General features: G+C 34.4%; 1 protein-coding gene and 1 long non-coding RNA gene across 2 annotated transcripts; one reads left to right on the forward strand and one right to left on the reverse strand.

Annotated features, from left to right (window-relative positions):
- Positions 1 to 5,976: 5,976 nt before the first annotated feature.
- LOC123695371 lies at positions 5,977 to 6,839 on the reverse strand. The gene is made up of 2 exons (XR_006751926.1): positions 6,619 to 6,839; positions 5,977 to 6,520 (listed from the first exon to the last, which is right to left on the reverse strand). It is a non-coding gene; the product is annotated as an uncharacterized LOC123695371 (long non-coding RNA).
- Positions 6,840 to 13,200: 6,361 nt separating this feature from the next.
- Positions 13,201 to 19,374, forward strand: LOC123695372 (facilitated trehalose transporter Tret1-like). The gene is made up of 9 exons (XM_045641198.1): positions 13,201 to 13,472; positions 13,601 to 13,646; positions 14,344 to 14,441; positions 15,845 to 15,979; positions 16,153 to 16,236; positions 16,511 to 16,783; positions 17,389 to 17,509; positions 17,774 to 17,908; positions 18,175 to 19,374. Exons 2-9 carry the CDS (start codon positions 13,604 to 13,606, stop codon positions 18,777 to 18,779), a joined length of 1,494 nt encoding a protein of 497 aa, XP_045497154.1. The 5' UTR covers positions 13,201 to 13,472; positions 13,601 to 13,603; the 3' UTR covers positions 18,780 to 19,374.
- The last annotated feature ends 1,634 nt before the right edge of the window (positions 19,375 to 21,008 follow it).

A 21,008-nucleotide genomic window follows, 5' to 3' on the forward strand; every position in this document is an offset into this window, starting at 1 on the left:
TTCTGCTTTAACAAAATGTGTTGTAACGCCCGTGATTAAAAGTAAAACTATGAGCGCAATGTCGAGTTCGAATTATAGGCCCATTTCTATCGCGACAACTTGCGCTAAACTAGTAGATTCGATTGTTCTAAATATTATTTCTAAATACATTTCGATAAACGATGCTCAATTTGGATTTAAAAAGCAAAGTTCAACTGATTTAGCTATTTACTCCTTGAAACAGACTGTAAATTACTACGTTACGCGACGGACTAAGGTTTATGCTTGTTTTTTGGACCTTAGTCGTGCTTTCGATCGTGTAAATTATGATATCCTATGGAGGAAGCTGGAAGAAGCGCGGGTGCCACCTGCTATCATTGGCTTGCTTAAAACGTGGTACACTACACAAAAAAATGTCGTTCGCTGGGGAAACTCTTGCTCAGATGAGTTTGTACTGTCATGTGGGCTTAGACAGGGAGGTCTGACCTCTCCTCTCTTATTTAATATGTATGTTAATCAGTTGATCGAGGAGCTCAGCCAGACCGGTGTCGGCTGCTACATCGATGGTATTTGTATGAATAACCTCAGCTATGCTGATGACATGGTCTTGCTGAGCCCCTCGGTTGGCGCGCTCCGTAAGCTCCTCACCATCTGTGAAAATTATGCAGAAAGGCATCACCTTGTCTATAACGTAGATAAATCGGTTGCTATGCTTTTTGGCGCAACCTCTAGGGATATCCACCTGCCTGTTTATCTGTATAATCAGCCGCTCAAATTTGTTAATTCTTTCCGCTACCTGGGACATATAGTTTCGTTTGATCTGACAGATGACCTCGATATAGACAGAGAGAGGCGTTCTCTGGCTGCGCGTGCTAACATGATCGGTAGAAAATTTAATAAGTGCGAAAGAGATGCAAAAATATTACTGTTCAAAGCTTATTGCACCGCTCTATATACTCCACAACTGTGGACAAGGTATAAAAAAGAAAATTATCGAATTTTTAGGGTACAATACAATGATTCGTTCCGAATTTTATTCAAACTACCGCGTTGGTGTAGCGCGTCTAGCATGTTCGCGGAAGCCCGCGTGCCGGTTCTCGATGCATTGATCAGGCATCGGGTTGCTAGATTTAGGAATATTCTTTTTACTTCTAGTAACTCGATTATAAATGCTTTAACGAATTTTGGTAGCAGCATCTTGGCATTTTATGCCCGACTTCTGCGTTAATATTATGATTTTTAAATTGATTCTTTTTTGTATTATTTCAATAACTGTGTAATGTAATGTAACTCTTGTATTTTATTTTTGTCTAACGGATCTTAGTCGTCCATTAATGTACATAATAATTCAATAAAGGATATTTTATTTATTTATTTATTTATTTATTATTTACAGTAGGTAATTAATTAATTTCGGCTTGAACAGACAAGGCCATTAGGTGAAGCGAGATTGCCAAATATGGGTGATCTGTAGATATACATAATCCACAAGGAAGCATCACATTTGCTGTAGCTTCATGGGTAGGTGAACGAAGTGCCTTAGGGTCAACTCACACCAAACCGAAATGTGTGAAATAAATCATTTTATAGTACACATTTCCTAGGAAATCTATACATTTCCTAACTAACAATCGGAAATGTAAAACATCTAAGATATTGGAAGGTACGCGGGACGAGGGGTATGTATGTCGCAATCGGATTGTATAATCCGCCGAATTACAAACGGCCGGCATTTTGTAATATGCCAAAAATTCGTAATCAGAATTTTTTGGTTTGGATAAGGGGGTGAGTTAGATTAAGTTCGTGTTTTTAAAACTATACAGAAATAGGAGCCCCACTTCGTGGGGCTCCGTCGGCTCGCGACCGTCTTTTTGTAGAATTTTTGAAAAAGACGAATTTCGGCATATTACAAAATGCCGGCCGTTTGTAATACGGCGGATTATACAATCCGACTGCGACATGTACACGGGGTCAGCAGGACGAGGGGACTGATTACTTACCAAATGAAAATTTGATTTGATTGAATATAAGTTGATTTAAGAAATGTTAATTAGTAAGATAATATGAACATAATATTGTTATTAGCCGGGGCGGACTGCTAGTTTATTATAAAAAATTGGTCTCATTCTATTATCACGCCGTTGCATTTCGACTTATATTCGGATCGCGCGATTCGGGCGCGATTCGGGCGCTATTACGGATTTTTACAAAAACACGCTGTTTTTCGGTACCATTTTAACTTAAAGCAATTACACGTGAGAACATAGTAATATTCAGCTCTACGTTCATCTTATAAAAATTGTACGACGTTATACAAAATTGTCGCTGAAATACGATTTTCCCAGCACAATAATCGCATAAAATGCAAAAAAATGGGGTCTAAAACGGTACCATTTTAAGAAAAGTAAAAGCCTAATCTATCTTCTTACCTATACATTATTGAGGGATATATAGTCCTTTATAGATTATGATATTTTTTTTGTATCTAAATCAAAATTTTATTTCAATTATTAGCTAAATTAAAAATACTTGTCGATTTCTTCATACATTTTGCTCTCGCGGGTCGTCAGACCGCGCTCAGAAGTGCTCTTGGAAGGACGGGTGTATCGCTCCTCGTCCCAAAAATAAAAACGAATAAGAAAAAGATTATTGTGCGTGCACTGTCGTTTTCGTGATTTGAAATATTTGATACTTTATAAGTAAGAGTAAACTGTATAAGTTTCATATTCAAATTATTTGTAATTTAAAATTATGTTTTAAAAATTACGTTGACTGAGATCCCCTTTTTTATGGGTTGTTGAACGGATTGGTGGGGTAAAGCAATTTGACAAAACTTAAATCCAAAATGGCGCCGACGAAAATTTTACATCTTTTCGTCATGGATGTCATTTTCATGGTTTTTGGGGTAGCTATTAACGAATATGAGGTCAAAACTAAAATCCAAGATGGCGCCGACAAAAAATTTACATCTTTTCGTCATGGGTGTCATTTTCATGGTTTTTGGGGTAGCTATTAAACAATATGAGGTCAAAATTAAAATCCAAGATGGCGCCGACGAAAATTTTACATATTTTCGTCATGGGTGTCATTTTCATGGTTATTGAGGTATCTATTAACGAATATGAGGTCAACATTATAATCCAAGATGGCGCCGACGAAACTTTTACATCTTTTCGTCATTGGTGTCATTTTCATGGTTTTTGGGGTAGCTATTAACGAATATGAGGTCAAAACTAAAATCCAAGATGGCGCCGACGAAAAATTGGACATATTTTCGTCATGGGTGTCATTTTTGTGGTTTTAGGTGTGTCTCTTTAAATGATGTATCTCTTTAAAATTATTTTTAAGACTGTCCCACTCACACTCTGTATAGGTTATAGCTTTGCATACGCTAAGTACGTAAAAAATACTTATAAAATGCCAGGTGTATCTTTTTTTTCAATTAGATTAATTCATAAAACTCTTTGTGTACACCCCGTAAATGCAAGAGTTTTGACCTCATATTGGTTAATAGCTACCCCAAAAACCATGAAAATGACACCCATGACGAAAAGATGTAAAATTTTCGTCGGCGCCATTTTGGATTTCAGTTTTGACCTCATATTCGTTAATAGCTACCCCAAAAACCATGAAAATGACACCCATGACGAAAAGATGTAAAAGTTTCGTCGGCGCCATCTTGGATTATAATGTTGACCTCATATTCGTTAATAGATACCCCAATAACCATGAAAATGACACCCATGACGAAAATATGTAAAATTTTCGTCGGCGCCATCTTGGATTTTAATTTTGACCTCATATTGTTTAATAGCTACCCCAAAAACCATGAAAATGACACCCATGACGAAAAGATGTAAATTTTTTGTCGGCGCCATCTTGGATTTTAGTTTTGACCTCATATTCGTTAATAGCTACCACAAAAACCATGAAAATGACACCCATGACGAAAAGATGTAAATTTTTTGTCGGCGCCATCTTGGATTTTAGTTTTGACTTCATATTCGTTAATAGTTACCCCAAAAACCATGAAAATGACACCCATCACGAAAAAAAGTCAAATTTTCATCAGCGCCATCTTGGATTATAGTTTTGACCTCATATTCGTTAATAGCTACCCCAAAAACCATGAAAATGACACCCATGACGAAAAAATGTCAAATTTTTCGTCGGAGCCATCTTGGATTTTAGTTTTGACCTCATATTGATTAATAGCTACCCCAAAAACCATGAAAATGACACCCATGACGAAAAGATGTAAAATTTTCGTCGGCGCCATCTTGGATTTTAGTTTTGACCTCGGGTAATAGCTTCCCCAAAAACCATCCACATTTGCAAAATATGTGTTTGCTCCTTAGGAAAAGTTCAGATTTCCTAGGTAATGTGACGAATCTAATTTATTTAATTCGGACCGTAACTCGGAATAACATACATATAACATACATAAATATTTTCTAAGAATTGTATACAATGCCGGATTTAATACATTGCCGGTAACATAATAATATGTATGATAATTCTTAAAAAAGTACATATTATTTTAAACATTTCTTAAAAAGCTTCTAAGTAGATATTGCATACAATTCCTAGAGGTTTTGTAAAACACACACCTTTTTTAAAGTTAGTTACTACTTACTAACATACTTATCACAATAATTGTACCTACCTAGTTACTAATCTTCTCTTCTTAATATATATAAATCTCGTGTCACAATGTTTGTCCTCAATGGACTCCTAAACTACTTAACCGATTATAATAAAATTCGCACACCATGTGCAATTCAATCCAACTTGAGAGATAGGATAGTTTAAACATGTAGGTACCACGGGCGAAGCCGGGGCGGACCGCTAGTAAAAGTATAAAAATGAATTTTTAAAATTCGTAATAAATTAAAAATAATATCAAGTATGAAGATGGTCTATAAAATGGAATGCGCTATGTTTACGTGAGCGTGATTTTTTTTTTTTTTTTTGTAAGGTGTTTCTCAATGTTAGCCAGAAGGGCTACTACATTTTAACGCGGACGCGGGGGTGAACTGAAGGTTCACCCTGGTAGCGACATGCACAAGGGCGTCCCCCCTTGACGGGGACCACGAACCTCGGCTTGAGCTGTCGCTTGAGTGGAGGAGGCCAGAAGGGCCCTAATCGGACGGGGTGAGCGTGATGTTCCCGCGAACCACGTGGCGACGTTAGATACCTAAATTTAACGCAGATTTGTGACAGCGTCCTTAAACCACTAGGATTTATATACAATTCCTTGATTTCATACATTTCTGGTAACATATACATAATTTCATTTTATTTATTTACATTAAATATATACATAATTACATACTGATATTATATCTACCAACTACCTATATTACATGTTTTAACTGATGTATTTATTTATTAGTATCTATCATATTAATAGAAATATATCTTTCACATAATATACTCATGTTAAATTATCATTATATACAATTCTAGACTGAAACTCCAATAGTCACTTGGGGTCACTGAAAATCAGTGGTGGTAAGGTATTAATCACATTGCCATCATATACTGAGTTGGCTCCATTTATCAGGTCACTCACTGCCACATTACAGTTCTTAGGAATAAGATTATTTTTATTTAATTATTTTTCTTTTTATTTCTTTTTGTTTTTCCTTTGTTTATAAATGTATCTCGTGTTGTGATCTTGACAATAAATGTGTTTTATTTATTTATTTATTTAATGTCTCTTACTGCATGCTTTTCATGCAGTTGTCCGCACCATATGTATTGTGGTCTTTGTCCATACACACTTTCTCCAAAGCCCTGCTTTGGTCATGTTTCATGTATAAGCTCCTGTATAGTAGTAAAATTTAATCAAATATTTAATTCTTATTTCTTGAAATTTGGTATAGTATTTTTTGTGTGATACAAATCAAAACCAAGAGTCAGGTTAGGTAGACTACAATTTACAAAACTGGCAGGGTTGCCATGCAATGGTTGGTGGTTAATGAAACACTTGACTCGACTGTAAGCTTGTATTGAACTGCTTAAACTGTAGAACAACAGGACTATATATTCTAGACGCACACATACAATAGATTACACACTACACTGTAAACTGTAGAATTAATAATAAAGACATAGTTCATTATATTTTGTAGTCTTTGATTATTTATACAACAGACTAGAAATAAATACTATGTATGCGATTATACCTATTCTAGCCATCCATTTTCGTGTTCCTTAAAATTAAGTACAAGTTATTAGTCAAAGGGCAACTTATTGTGCCCTTGCCCGTAATGCACTCATAATTTCAAGTTGAATGTTTGTCATTCTTTATATACCAAACACAGTCACGGCCACGGCGCTCATTCCATTTTACTGGTATTAAAACAGATGAAATCCTTCATGATCCCATATCCTTCTTAGTAGCAAATGTAGAAATCCCTTTCTTGTGTCTACTACCTATGTTTTTGTGGAGAATCGTATTATTATTTACATTTGGGATGGATTAATTCTTCTCCTCTCTTGAACAAATTTGTTATTGCGAACGTAAGCAATAAGTCTGTAATAAAACAATCTTATATTGGGTTACAAATCCATAAACCAATCATTAAAAATCATGTTTGTAAAAATTTATGTTCTGAGAAAATATCAGTTTACCATAATATAAAGCTTATTTTCTGCCTGTAGATTCTACATAACCTCACAGTCCATCCATAAACCATATTTAGCACTTATTTTTAAAATATTAGGCAACAATTAAAAACGAAAACAAACAAAGCTTCTCGTTTTGGTTTTGACAGAATCTCGTAAATAAACTGAACTAAATACCAGTCATAATAATGTACTCTGTGACTAAATAAGTCAGTTTACTTTGTTTATTTAAAAATTCGAGTAGGTATTTATTATTATGTTGATTGACACTTGACGCCACAGACTTGAAAATAAAAGGTACGTGTACATATATTTACATTAGTGCCATCTAGTAGCTCTGGAAGGAAAAGAACTTCAAGTCTGTGTTTAACGTGCCATCTAGTGTGTTAAAAGCAAAAGACCAAGAGATATAATCGAACATGTAGTACGTTTTTTCCCCACTGGCGCTTTAATTGCGCAAATTCATAGTGCAACTTTTTTTGTATGGAGTGAACCGTCTGTTGTATACGTAGTATATTATTATTAGTCTGTGGTGTCAGTTATATTATGTTAACTTTAATTAGGATTTTGTTTTTATACGAATTTAATAATAAAAAAGGCATTTTGTTTAAGGCTTTTTGTATTATACTATCATGGATCCGAAAAGAAGTAGATGTAGAAGTATAATAGAATTATCAACTCAGAACAATCAAAGAAAAAAAGAAAATGATGACGATGATGGATCTCAAATTACTAAGCATGCTTCTAAAAGAAATTCCGATATTGTTGAACCGCTTTCAACAATGAGTGCGTCCGATTTGAACATCATGAGAAGTTCATCCTTTAAGCTCTTATCACAACCAAACTAACACTGACGATGGTGACTTTTTTCTCGCCTCAGACGATGACAGAACATACTTTCCAATTTCCATCAAAGAAAAAATGCAGGAGATCAAACTCAAACTCGTCGTCCTCATCTTCGTCCTCAAGCACATCATCCAGCTTCAGCTTTGTCTATACAAAGGCCATAACCTAACCCAACTAATTACTCAAAGTACTATAGACACACGTAATAATTTCGACCCTTCTAATCCAGATGACGAAACAGAGAACCCAAAATGTAAAGTAAAAGGAATGACTAAATGCCAACCTCTTTAAAAATTGATGACATTTCCTTCACTCAGATTGTTGAAGTTTCTAATAAATAATAATCATCAAAGAAGTGATCATCTTCCTGCTGATTCGAATCTTAAAAGTGGTCTTGCTCCGAATGATGGTTATCTTGTCGCCTTTTCCAGCCCTGCTGATAACGTCGAAATCATACATTTTAATACAAATGACACAGGAACGATGAACGATACTGCAAAAGAAGCTCCAGTTCAGTAAGTTGATGCAATTACAAGAAAACGAAAAATAATAAGATCGTTACATACTACAAATATTGTGAAGATACTAAGAAATACAGGCAAAAAATATGTTTCAAACTCAAAACGTTTTCCCAGCTAAAATGATTAAGCAACCTTGTGGAAGTACATGTCGTCTGAAAATCGCAGATAGAATTTCTGAAGAGTCACGAAAACTTATTTTTTACTTAACAGAGATAAAGCCCAGATATAAATATAAAAAGATTAACTCCAATAGAAAACCGAAGAAGGTTAACGAAGTTACTGCAAGATTTTTACTGACTCATGATAATTAAACCTGCGTATCAAACGCTGATTTTTACGTAACTTCAACAGTTCCTACTTCGAAAGAATTTGACCTTATAGCAGATTAATTGAAATACCTCTAATAATTACTGTACTGATTAGTAAGTAGTAAGAACAAGATTTTAATGTTAACACTAGAGCGCTCGCGCCTAAAATTTTCCTTGAGTGCACGCGTGGGTTACATATGTCACCCATTACGACGCACTTTTTTTTCATAAAAATCGTAGTTTAAAGAGTAAACGAAGTACTTATTTATGAATCAACTTTATTTTTAAGTGATGAAACAAAAAAAATATCAATATTTTCTCATTTTACTTAAATTATGAGCTAAACATAAACGTCTGTGAAAAGTAACTAATTTTTTACTTATTGTGATCAATCAGTTGTTTTTACTTTGGAAACTACAAATTTGATAAAAATAATCATCTAATTATACAGTTTAGGAATAATTTGTTCTTATCCAATAAAATTTTATTTTCAATAAAAAATAAGTATGTCCTAGCACTCGAATATGAGTATTTTATTTGGATTTAAGTTACGATTATATATTAATAATTTCTTAAAAGTATAAATTTATCATAAGAGCAGTAAAAAATAAAAGGGGTATACTTGATTTTCACTCGTAATTGTATGATTTCAAAAACTTCCTAGAACGCTCGCGCGGGGGACATGCGTCACCCATGTACTTTTATATTTTCGCAGAGTACACTTCGTTGCACCAAGGAAGCTGTCACGCTGCTAAAATGTCCGGTGATTGATAGTCGGGGAATACCTGAGACAACAACACTCAAGCACGATTCTTTAAAAAAATATTTAGCAATATAATACACTGGGTGACCTATGTCCCCCGCGCGTGCGCTCTAGTGTTAATGTTATTTATGACAATACTTTTATCTAGATTCAAACAGACTTGTTAATTATGAATATGTGTGGTAATTTTGACCGAAAACTATGAGCATGTGCCAAATAAATATAATTCTTTATTATTTTAGTAATTCTACTGTTTTATTTCTCTCTTTGTTATTATTACAATGTAGGGAAAATAACATTTTAGGGCGGCCGTACACGGACCGCTCGAGCAGCTGTTAACGGCTGAGCGCCGTACACGGACGGCTCGAGCGGTCGGCGTCAACTGCTCGAGCCGTCGGTTGTTGACCGCTCGAGCCGTCGCTATCAACCGCTCGAGCGGTTGATTTTTTTGACTAGTCAAGTCATTGATTTTCAAGGGAGGAGCGAGCCGACGACGGCTCTAGCGCAGTTAACGGCTCGAGCAGTCAGTGTATGCCTCACGACCGCTCGCAAGCCGTCAACGGCACGGTGGAATTTCGTCATGCAGTTGACGGCTTGAAGCGGTCGCGACGGCTCGAGCCGTCACGTGTACGGCGGTGAATGAATGCCTATAGTTCACCGCGCGGTCGCGGCTTCAAGCGGTCGGTCTCAACTGCTTGAAGCGGTCCGTGTACGGCCGCCCTTAGAGGTCATTAAGCAAAAAGTTTTGAATAACTAGAAAACTATAACCGACACTATACTAAACATTTTTTTTAAATGTTTCTCCATTAATAAATAATCAATAATTTTATTGTTTGCCACTGGATACTGAAACAGCGTTAGTTAAACTGTTATTTTAATCCGATCACGAATCTATATTTGTATTTTTTTTAGTTTCATATCACCCATTCAATTTTTAAAAAATCTTAAAACGGCCGTACTGTAAAATTAACATTTTCGTTTAGTGCCATTTATGTTTTAAGGGTGCGATATGTCGTGGTCATATCGTAGATTTGATCATTTCATGATATGAGTGGCCATTTCACGAAATGGTCGTCATCCACATTTGGCCAGATCGTATAAAATATAAAGAGTCCATAAAATATTAAAAAATTTCAGAATAACTATATTCTAAAAACTTGTTTAATGTCATTTAAGTTAGTGCCGCGGCCGCGGCAGCGGCCGGCGAATGCCAGAAGCGAATCGTTTTTGCAATAGAAAACAATTAGGTTAGGTTAGGTTACACTTTGATAAACAACGCACGAGCCGAGCGAGCAAAGCGAGCGTGCCGCGGCAGCGGCCGGCGAGTGCCAGAAGCGGATCGCTTTTTAAAAAACAAAATAATTATAATAATATAGTAGTAGTTTCTTAAATTATTTTATTTAAGTCGCATTTTTTCTTAAATACATATAAGATATCCACATTTTCCATAGTACATAGTACCTCTTCGTCGTAAATTCTTTGCTATGACTTTCTTCATAATATTATTATTAAACGAATTATGAAGTTTTTAACTGCGAATAATTTAATTTTCGCCAGCGGCCGCCATCTTATCACATAAACACAGAGCTTGCAGCGCCTCTACCAACGATTAATGTAACTATTTTACGATATGATCAAATAATTTTGGTCATTTCATGAAAAAACCGTGCGTTAATTGGTCATATCGTGAAACGATTTCTTATCATTGATCTGCCCAAACCACATCATGATGTGGCCAAACTAAATTGGCCATTTCACGATATGCGACCATTTCGTGAAATGGCCACTCATATCATGAAATGATCAAATCTACGATATGACCACGACACATACATGGGCGTAGCTAGCCATGGGCTCAAGGTGGGGCAACAATAAAAAATAATATTATGTAACTAGCAACTGTATGTACCAAGTATGTACCCAAAGTTATATCCAGGTCTTCAAATGCCGGCGGCCGTACCGCCGGCATTTGCGAAGGCATTTGTGAAGGCATTCGCGAAGGCACTCGCGAAGGCATTTGCGAAGGCATTTGCGAAGGCATTTGCGAAGGCATTCGCGAAGGCATTCGCGAAGGCATTTGCGAAGGCATTCGCGAAGGCATTTGCGATGGCATTCGCGAAGGCATTGGCGAAGGCATTCGCGAAGGCATTTGCGAAGGCATTCGCGAAGGCATTTGCGAAGGCATTCGCGAAGGCATTTGCGAAGGCATTCGCGATGGCATTCGCGAAGGCATTTGCGAAGGCATTGGCGAAGTCATTCGCGAAGGCATTTGCGAAGGCATTCGCGATGGCATTTGCTAAGGCATTTGCGAAGGCATTTGCGAAGGCATTCGCGATGGCATTCGCGAAGGCATTTGCGAAGGCATTGGCGAAGTCATTCGCGAAGGCATTTGCGAAGGCATTCGCGATGGCATTCGCGAAGGCATTTGCGAAGGCATTCGCGATGGCATTCGCGAAGGCATTTGCGAAGGCATTTGCGAAGGCATTCGCGAAGGCATTTGCAAAGGCATTCGCGAATGCATTTTTTCTAGTGTAGGCACTAGAAAAAAAAAGTGTAAAGTAAAAAGTATCAGTGAGTTGTAGAACGTGTAACACAACAAAAGTGAAATTGGATAAGTTAGTGGGGTAACTAATTGGGGTACTATACTCATTTTTCTTACAGTTCATGTAACATAGAAGCCTCAGCTATTTTATTTTTTCGTGTGTAATTCGTTATTCGAATTATTCTTATTCAAAACACCTTATTGTTCACCTACCACACCACGAAATAGATCCAAAAATCTTCAGCCGTTTAGTCGCTGGGCATATGACACTTGTTAGTTGTTAGTCAGTCAATTTAGAGGTAAATAATACTAATTATAAAGGTCGCATTTTCTGTGTCGCCTGTCGACTTTCGAGAATCGAGTGTGGAATTTCTTACGGATATTAAGCTTAGTAGTTAGTAGGTACTTCAATTTTTATAATGGTTAGGTATCTACCTACCTTCCAGGTCAAAGCTAGAGTGGGGCAAGCGCCCCACCCTGCCCCACCGTGGCTACGCCCATGTATGCATATTTGATGATACAATGAAATTATATAGGTAGTATCTGAAGTTGTCCATAGTATAAGAATTTATAAAAAGAAAACTATAAAAAGGAAGAAAAGCTCTTTCATGAAAGGAAAGCATCCTAGGCAAGCAAGACAAGTATGCAGTCCACCAATATGATTTGAAATGAAATGAAATGAAATGAAAATGAAATGAAATGAAATGAAATGAAATGAAATGAAATGAAATGAAAATGAAATGAAATGAAATGAAATGAAATGAAATGAAATGAAATGAAATGAAATGAAAATGAAATCATTTATTAGGTACACCACATTGACACATAAAACATAAGTAACAAAATTAAAAAAAAAAAAAGAAAGAACAGAACGCAAAACAGAGAAAATAATAATAAATTTGTGTGGCGACCTAAATGGTGAGGCCCTCAGCATATGTCATGCCGACATGGTCGGCATAACGCTGGTTTTCAGTGCCCCCCACAAGACAACAGGGCAGAAGCCCAAAGTGTCCCGTAACCGTGACTATTACTAATAATACCTATACAGGAAAAATAATAAATAGATACTAAATAGAAACAAAAATCCTCTACAGAATTATACATATGAACATATAAAAACAAAAAAATTATAATAATAATAAATAAAAATAAAGAGAAATATATATATATATATTTGAAAATACATATAAAATAACATAATAAATAAATAAATAAATGTATATTAGCCCTATATACAACGCAACTAGGCTTGTTTGACGAATTCGCTTGTTTGACGAATTTCTCTGCTCTATTGTTGCCTCCTTTCTTACGATTAAAAAAGCCTCATCATCAGAGTTGAGAATTTTTTAATTCTTACACAGGATCCATCTCCATTTATCCAATCTTTCTGAAAACATAAAAATGTCACTAAAATCGGTTCATCACTTTAGGAGGAGTTCAGTGACAAACACACACACACAGAAGAAATATATTTATAAAATAATTATGTAATATGTATACTAATAGGTACTAATATTATTTTAATTATAATACTAATACCTATCTGTAGCATATACCTATATACATAGTTACTAGATATTCTATATTTTATGTATCTATTTTTTATTTCTCAGATTTCCTTCCATTACCTAGCTATTCGAAATACTATACTTTGCAAATTTGGTCAGTATAAACAAACTGCTTAGGCCTGCCTTGATACATGTTGATACTAATATTATTACAACCAACATTGTAATAAGCAAATTCTCATTGACTTGTTACGCGTCGATTGATGTTGACGCTTATTATTCAAATATTAAGTATTAAAATAGTATAAACGTAACGGTTTTTAGTAGATAAAATATCTCGTATTACATATTTTGTGTTTAATTCTGTACTAAGTAAGTGTATAATGTATATAATATTATATAAATTCTATTATATAAACTTGATGACGTTTATTTCGTTTCTCGTTTTACGATCTTCCTATTATTATGTGTTCTTTCGATAATTTTTCTGTATATTTTAGAAAATGGTGGTAGGAAGGCGATTACAATATTTGGTGGCTAGTGCAGGTGGGTAATATTAATTATAATATATTAATATTTATAGAATTTTCTTTGCGTTATTTCCTCAAAATTTAAAAATTAAAATTAACGAACTTCCGACCCTACATGGCACCGGCACGGGCGGCTCCTTTTGACTGATTTTCATTAGGCATATATAAGAATATTCGCAATTTTAATTCATCTTTCTACCCAAAAAAAAAATCAAAATCGGTTCATCCATACGGGCGCTGCAGTGATGCCACAGACGGACAGCCGACAGAGAGAAATGACATTGGTATAACTGCAAGACAATAAAATTATAGACAATACCTACTTATTAAAAATGTCTTATTAAATTCTGGATAAGGTATGCTTTTTTTAGGAGTGCGATATTATGTATAATCATTTAGCCACCGTCTTTGCTTATGCCATAGGTACATAAGTATTCGCTTCATACTTAACATTTATTTATTTGTTCTCAAATTATTAATTTCCTAATTGGATACTGATTGACCTATACTTATTCCTAGAGAGAAGACGACCTAGCGAGTTGAATTGGATGAATGGATGGGATGGATAAGTTTACTTTTTTACCCAACGATATAATATAAGAAGTATTCTATCGTTGTTTTGACCGGTACGAACCCAGGACCTTCCCGTAGTACCTACTAATTCATAGAAAACTGCTATAAACATAATATACAGATAATTATTATAATTTCAGTGTCACTGGCCACCGCCACTTTGGGCATGTCTTCAGTATGGTCTACGCCCGTGATACACAAACTACAAAATAACGAAACTAATATAGAAATGAGTGACGTAAGTCTATTGTTCATATCTTTCCCTTATACAGATATTGATTTAACGTTCTAATGACTATTGTTTCGTCTATATATATTATATTATTTAAATATTCTTTTAGCTAGGCCTCTGTCGAATAATTATATTGTTTGGATAGTATTAACTGCTCATTCGTGTTCTGATTTATTTATTTACAAGTAAGATTAAGTAGTGACGCACTAAAAGTTATAAAAAAAAAAATAATAATAATCCAACCATGAAAAATATCTAATGATGATAGGAATCCGTATACACGTACATTTATATAATTAACAAAAAAGATTGTATTCTAGCCACTTTGTCAGAATTATTATCTAAGGGTTCCTTATTAAAACGCATGTCGTAAAAAATAATATATGTACATGTATGTTTTGGTAAAAGCACTGGCTTCATTTCTTATCACTATAAACTATCGGTTTGAATTCCGGAAATAGTCCATTATCTTAAAAAACCCTATCTAAGTTATTTAATGTCATGTCCCTTATTGTAACTATTTTTAGAATATTATGGTTCCCAGTTACTAAGCATTTAAAATCTTTAGCTAGCGAAATTGGGTAATTCCCCTCATATATTCTTAGAAGCATATACCTATGGTATGCAAAATGGTAAACATTATCCGTTATCGTTGCAACTTGCAATGTAAATAATATGTTTGTATTTAGAATTATTAGGTGTTATTATAAGATTAAACAATGTAGCATAATATGTATAGAAGAACATAGTTGCAGATAATATAAGACAGGGATAAAATACTTTTATGCGTCAATACGTCGCGTCGCAGCGTAAAAGTGGGTGTTGATCTTGGTTCAAATCTCAATATCAATAATTAATTAACATTTGCGATCGCGTAAATCAGCTTTAACGACCGAAAGGATTGGAATAAAATTACACTCTTATCAATTTTCCTGTTTGGGAACATCTTCTCATTTTATATTGGGCACTGGTTTTTCTGTCTGTCCTTAGCATTAACCCTATATTTCATTCTCTTAAATAATCTTCGTTCATTCTTTCATTTTGTTCAATCGTCTTCTTTGCAATAATGTCTTATGTCTTCACATCTTTTTTCTTTAATCAATTCATTGTAATGGGTGTTATAATGATTGCTAGAATATGGGACATGTCTACATAAATTTGTTTCTCGATTAAAATTTAATAGATATATTAGGCTTTTAGAATAAAAAGGTCAGTTTAAATGCCCGTGCAGCGTTGGGTAAATCATTAATTGAAAAATTAGCACCTTATTTTGCACCATTAAAAAACTCTGCCTAATACCACAGCTAATACATTCGAAAGCAGAGTTTCGCTGATGACATTTTTTAGCGTGATTGTGAGTCTAAATGTTTGTGGTACATCAATAGATTTAGGATTTATTTTGTTTCCAGAATCAAGTATCATGGATGCTGAGCTTGTCTCCCGTGGGGTTTATGTTTGGAAGTCTTGTAACCAGATTCCTTTGCGATCGATTCGGGAGGCGCAGCACTTTGCTGTTTAGTGCCTTGCCTATTGCTACGGGAACTGTGAGTCAAAATTCGTTTTTAAAACTTCAGAGAAGTTAGTTTTTGTAGTGATTATGAGCTAGTAGTCGAGTAGCTTTTTTATGTCATTGATATTTCTTTTTTTGTAAGAAATTTTTACTTGAGTAACGTAACGTAAGTAAACTTGCTTAAGTATTATGTTTTTGTTTTCACAGATTATCGCAGCAACGGTAAACCAAGCGTGGATGTTGCTAGTTATGAAATTAATGTGGGGTTTTGGAACTGGAATGATATCGATGGTATTATTTTTTCTTTGTAACTTTGAAGATTTATGGCCGCTTTCACAACTTCTGGATATCTTCTGTTTAGCGTATTACCAGTTGGAATTATATAAAATGACTGAAAATATACTTAAAAAATTGACACATAGTCTGTTAGCTACCTATATCTGATATAGTATCCGCAAGCGGTGATTCTTTAGGCATAAAAAAACATACGAACAGTACTTTGTGGCCTGTAAAAGTTATAGGCTGTCTCCATGTCTATTTTAAAACTAGTTTAAATTATCCCCAGGTAGTAACCATATATATAGCCGAGATAGCTGACAAAGAGATTCGAGGTCGTCTGTCAGTTGGTACCCGATTTATGTTCAACTTTGGCGGTCTACTCATGATGTGCATTGGGGCATATGCGACATACGAAGTTATGAATTACTCGCTTTTAGTAATGCCTGTGTTATATTTTACGGCGTGTTTGTGTATACCGGAATCCCCGTATTACTATCTGAAGGAGGGCAAAGAGGATGCCGCTAAGAAAGAGTTGTTGAGACTGCGGGGGAGAGAGGATGTGAGTTTATTTGTACATGCATAGTGATTAGTGTATACACTATACAGTGTCTCTGACTTAGTATACTATGATCAAAGGAACGTATTTTACGGCTTTTCAAACGCTGATATGTAAAAAATACTCATAATATCTTTAACGCTTTTTTTCTGTTTGATACAGTCTTAAAACCCTAATTTCTGACGGGCAACTCTCCGACCTTTGCCATCCGCACGCGCGCTTGCGTTAAAGATTAGGTTTCATAGACACAATGCCTGCATTAGCGAAGCAGTACAAAAAAATATCAAATCGGATTTTTGTATTTCTTTCGTAATGTATTTTTACGTAATCAGCGCATGTAAAACTGTAAGTGCCATTGAGCAGCCGCATACGGGACACTGATATGATAAAAAATCTGTACTTACATATAAATCAAGTTAAATGTCTATTTGTAACGTCGAAATTTTTTATTGAATGTACATAATTTATCTATTCATTTTGATAAAAGATTAGTACTCACAGAATGAAACGAGAATTTATTTATACTTAGATATTAAATAAATACTTTTTTTTTTAAACTATTTAATTGAAACAAAATATTAAAAGAAACCTAACTTAAACATTTTCAGGGTCTCGAAGAGGAATTAGAAAGTATGAAATGTCATGTCCAGAGAGAGATGCGTAATTCAAGTTCAACTATAGAACTCTTTAGAGGGAGACAATATAGAAAAGCTATCATTATTGTTTTTGGTGAGAAAATAATTTTCTTTAAACCATTTAAAAGCGCCATCTTGTTCTAAACAAACCAAGCTTGTCTATGGCTATACAATTCGTGAATAAAATAAAAACTGGTTTTTTAAACTGAAACTAAAAAATTAAAGAGTTGAATTAGCAATTGAATAACCACAGTAAAAGAACTAATTATAAAGTCCTCCTCTATAATTGCACTTTTTATAATGTGATGATATCTTATAAAATCTAAGTCTAAGTGTCTAAAAATGTTTTTTTTTTCAGGATTAAAATTTGCTCAAATAATGACAGGGACGCAAACGGTCCAGCAATACTTGACAGTTATTATGAAAGAGAGTAAAATAAACATGGCCGTTCCAACGATGATGATAATTTACGGAGCTGTTAAATTTATTGTTGGTGAGATTTTAATGTATCAATAATTAATGACAAAAAATCTGTCCGAAAACACAAATTTGAATGAAATTAAGTTAAAAAACGTTGATGTATTTTTAACCCAGATTCAAAAATACTTTTTTTTTCAAATATATTATCTATCCCGAAAACTTATTTCAAAGTTTTCGGAATTCGAGAATGGATGATTATAAGTTATCTTCTGTTTCAAGAGCGGACAAAAACACAACATAAACAAACTGTATGCAACAGGTTAATTTGTCCTTCCACAGGTGTGATGTCATCATTCTTGGCAGACCGAGTTGGACGCCGACCGCTTCTTATTTACTCTTTTTTCGGATACAGCGTCTCTTCAGCCATTATTGGTTTTTACTTTTTGAGTCTCGAAGTACTTTCCATCGACCATGATTCTCTTAGACCATATAGTTTCGTAACGTTCTTTTGTATTTTAGCCTCTAACGTCGTATCCACTATTGGTTTTAATTCCATCATGGGAGTAGTCCAAGGTGAAGCCTTCCCCTTAAATGTTAAGGCCGTCGCAATTACAGTCCTAAATATCTATGGAGGAGTACTAGGATTCCTTGTGACGAAACTTTTCAAAAAAATTAAAGATCTTTCTGGGCTTTGTGGTGTTTTTTGGGTGTACGCCTCGATAGCTTTGGTCGGGTCTATTTTTGCCTATATCACTGTTCCTGAAACAAAGGGTAAAAGTTTAAGAGAAATTCAAGCTATGCTTCAGGGTGAGGTATATTACGCGAATGGAGAAGAATTGAAAACTATGAATGACAAAAGAGTTGAAAATGATGATAGAAATAGGGGAGATGAGGAAGTGATGGCTTCAGGAGAGCGAAAATCGTTACAAAGTGCTAATGCTTGATTTAGATACTTTTTACATTTGTTAATTATATAGCTTTACCGTGTAGCGTTCTATTTGAGGTGCTCTTCTAAGACTATTTAGATATATGTAATACTACCTATACGTATTCGATAAATGGTTTCTTAAATTATGATTATATTTGTTATTACTGTCTATAATATGGTAATTATATTTTAGGTTGTTTAAACTTTGTATCTTAGTGAAATTAATGTGGTAAACTTAATTTTATATTAAAGGCAACAACTACACTTATGTAGATATAATATGTGTAAGGAACTTTTCTTAATATTTTTTTTATAATTCTTATAAAGTACAGTAGGATAAGAAGAATAATAAAATTATTCTTTTGAAAACCTCAAATATTTAGGATAAGATTGACAAAATAAACATGATCTCAGGATTGATGATATTTTTTGTATTTTGATGTTTTATTACATTTGAAACATGTCTTGATTTTTCTTGAATGAGGCTCAAATATTGATTCTAAAAAATTGAAGAAGTTTATAATATAATAATACTAGCTTACCGCCCGCGGCTTCGCCCGCTTTCTCTAAAACGATTTGAGATTTAAACTATCCTATCTCTCAAGTTGGATCGAACTGCACATGGTGTGCGAATTTTATTATAATCGGTTAAGTGGTTTAGGAGTCCATTGAGGACCAACATTGTGACACGAGATTTATATATATTAAGATAGCTCCTTGTTTCTTTATTCAATTTTATAGTTTTTATGATGTATTCCAAAATACCATAGGTATCAAACCTGTTGTATTCTACCAGCATGGTATACGCTATTAGGGTAAGACCATGGTAAGACTTACTTTAGTGCCAATGAAGCTAAGATTTCACATATTAAGTACTGAAGATAAAATCCCGATTCACGAAATTATATTCTCCCGTAATATTAAAGTTTACTTTAATTTGTTTAAAAATATTGTATCAGAGAACTTATAAAAATAATTTGATTTCACATTAAGTATTTCTGACGTTGTTGTTGATGATATAAAATTATGATGTTGTACCTAGTTGTAAAATACTGACATTTATTTTTAGCATTTGTATGTATATCCACCGAATTACATATTTTTGTAAGAAGTAAGAATTGTATACTTAATCATATTTTGTACCAAAAATAATTATTAAAAATATTTTGAACTTTTGAATTTGTTTTTTTTTTTAATAAAACTCATCTTAATTTATAATAAAGCATTTTAAGGATTTTAATAGATACAAAAGAATGTTCCAAACCCCAGAGAATTTGCGTCCGTATGTCATAAGTGTCACTATCTGTCTCGCTCACACTTTATGGAATGTCTCTCTCCATCTTATTTAAACCACGCTGTGGTCACAGATACATACAGTAAGGAAACTTCATACAAAATGTTCGAAATGGCTCCCCCCCCCATCAAGCCTGTTTTCGAGGGTATTGAGGGGGATCGATAGTAGCGGGTGACACATCCACAGATTTTGAATGACAAAGATACATAGTATAGAAAAAAGTTTAAAGTGATGTCATTTCATATTCAATAAATATCGATTGTTTCAGTTTGTAGCCCTTTCAATAAATATATTTGTAAATACCGTATCTGACTACAAGTTAAAAAGAGACTATTTTTTAATTTCTATAGATATGGCAGTATGAGTTTTAAATTATGTTGACATATTTTCTACCAAAATGAATAGCTACAAATAGTACCTATTATAGTAGGGGAGCCCAGGATGCTAAATGTGGATTTACTCGAGCGTCACGGGAACCTATTAGAATTGGTAGATTAGACCATAGCGAGAAAAAAAGGTCCTATAATGTTTTCACTTTTAGCGGTGGGGAAGGGTTTTTTGATTTTTTTTTAATTTAAAAAAGAAAAAAATTGGCTTGGAAATACTCAAGCGCGTTAGATATTGATATTTTGCATGCTCCAGGACGTCACTGAAAAATAGTATACGTTAATCTGACGATTTAAGTGGCGATTTAATCGCTATGAAGAAAGGGTAAAAAATTAAAGTAATATTATTAGAGCGCGTCAGATTAATATATGGGGGGGTTAATTACAATATAAGAAGTCCCCATTTCGCTAATCTGACGATTCGAGCTCAACCTTAGGGAATTATGGATTATTCAAATTTTCCAGCGGGGCCCCTGAGCGCACCCACCAACCATAACTGCTCATATTGACTAGAGGTACTAATGAATAGCTAAGGTACCGTCCCTTATAGTAATCTGACGCGCTC

This window comes from Colias croceus, chromosome 11, assembly GCF_905220415.1.
Source record: "Colias croceus chromosome 11, ilColCroc2.1".
NCBI classification, from domain to species: Eukaryota; Metazoa; Arthropoda; class Insecta; order Lepidoptera; family Pieridae; genus Colias; species Colias croceus.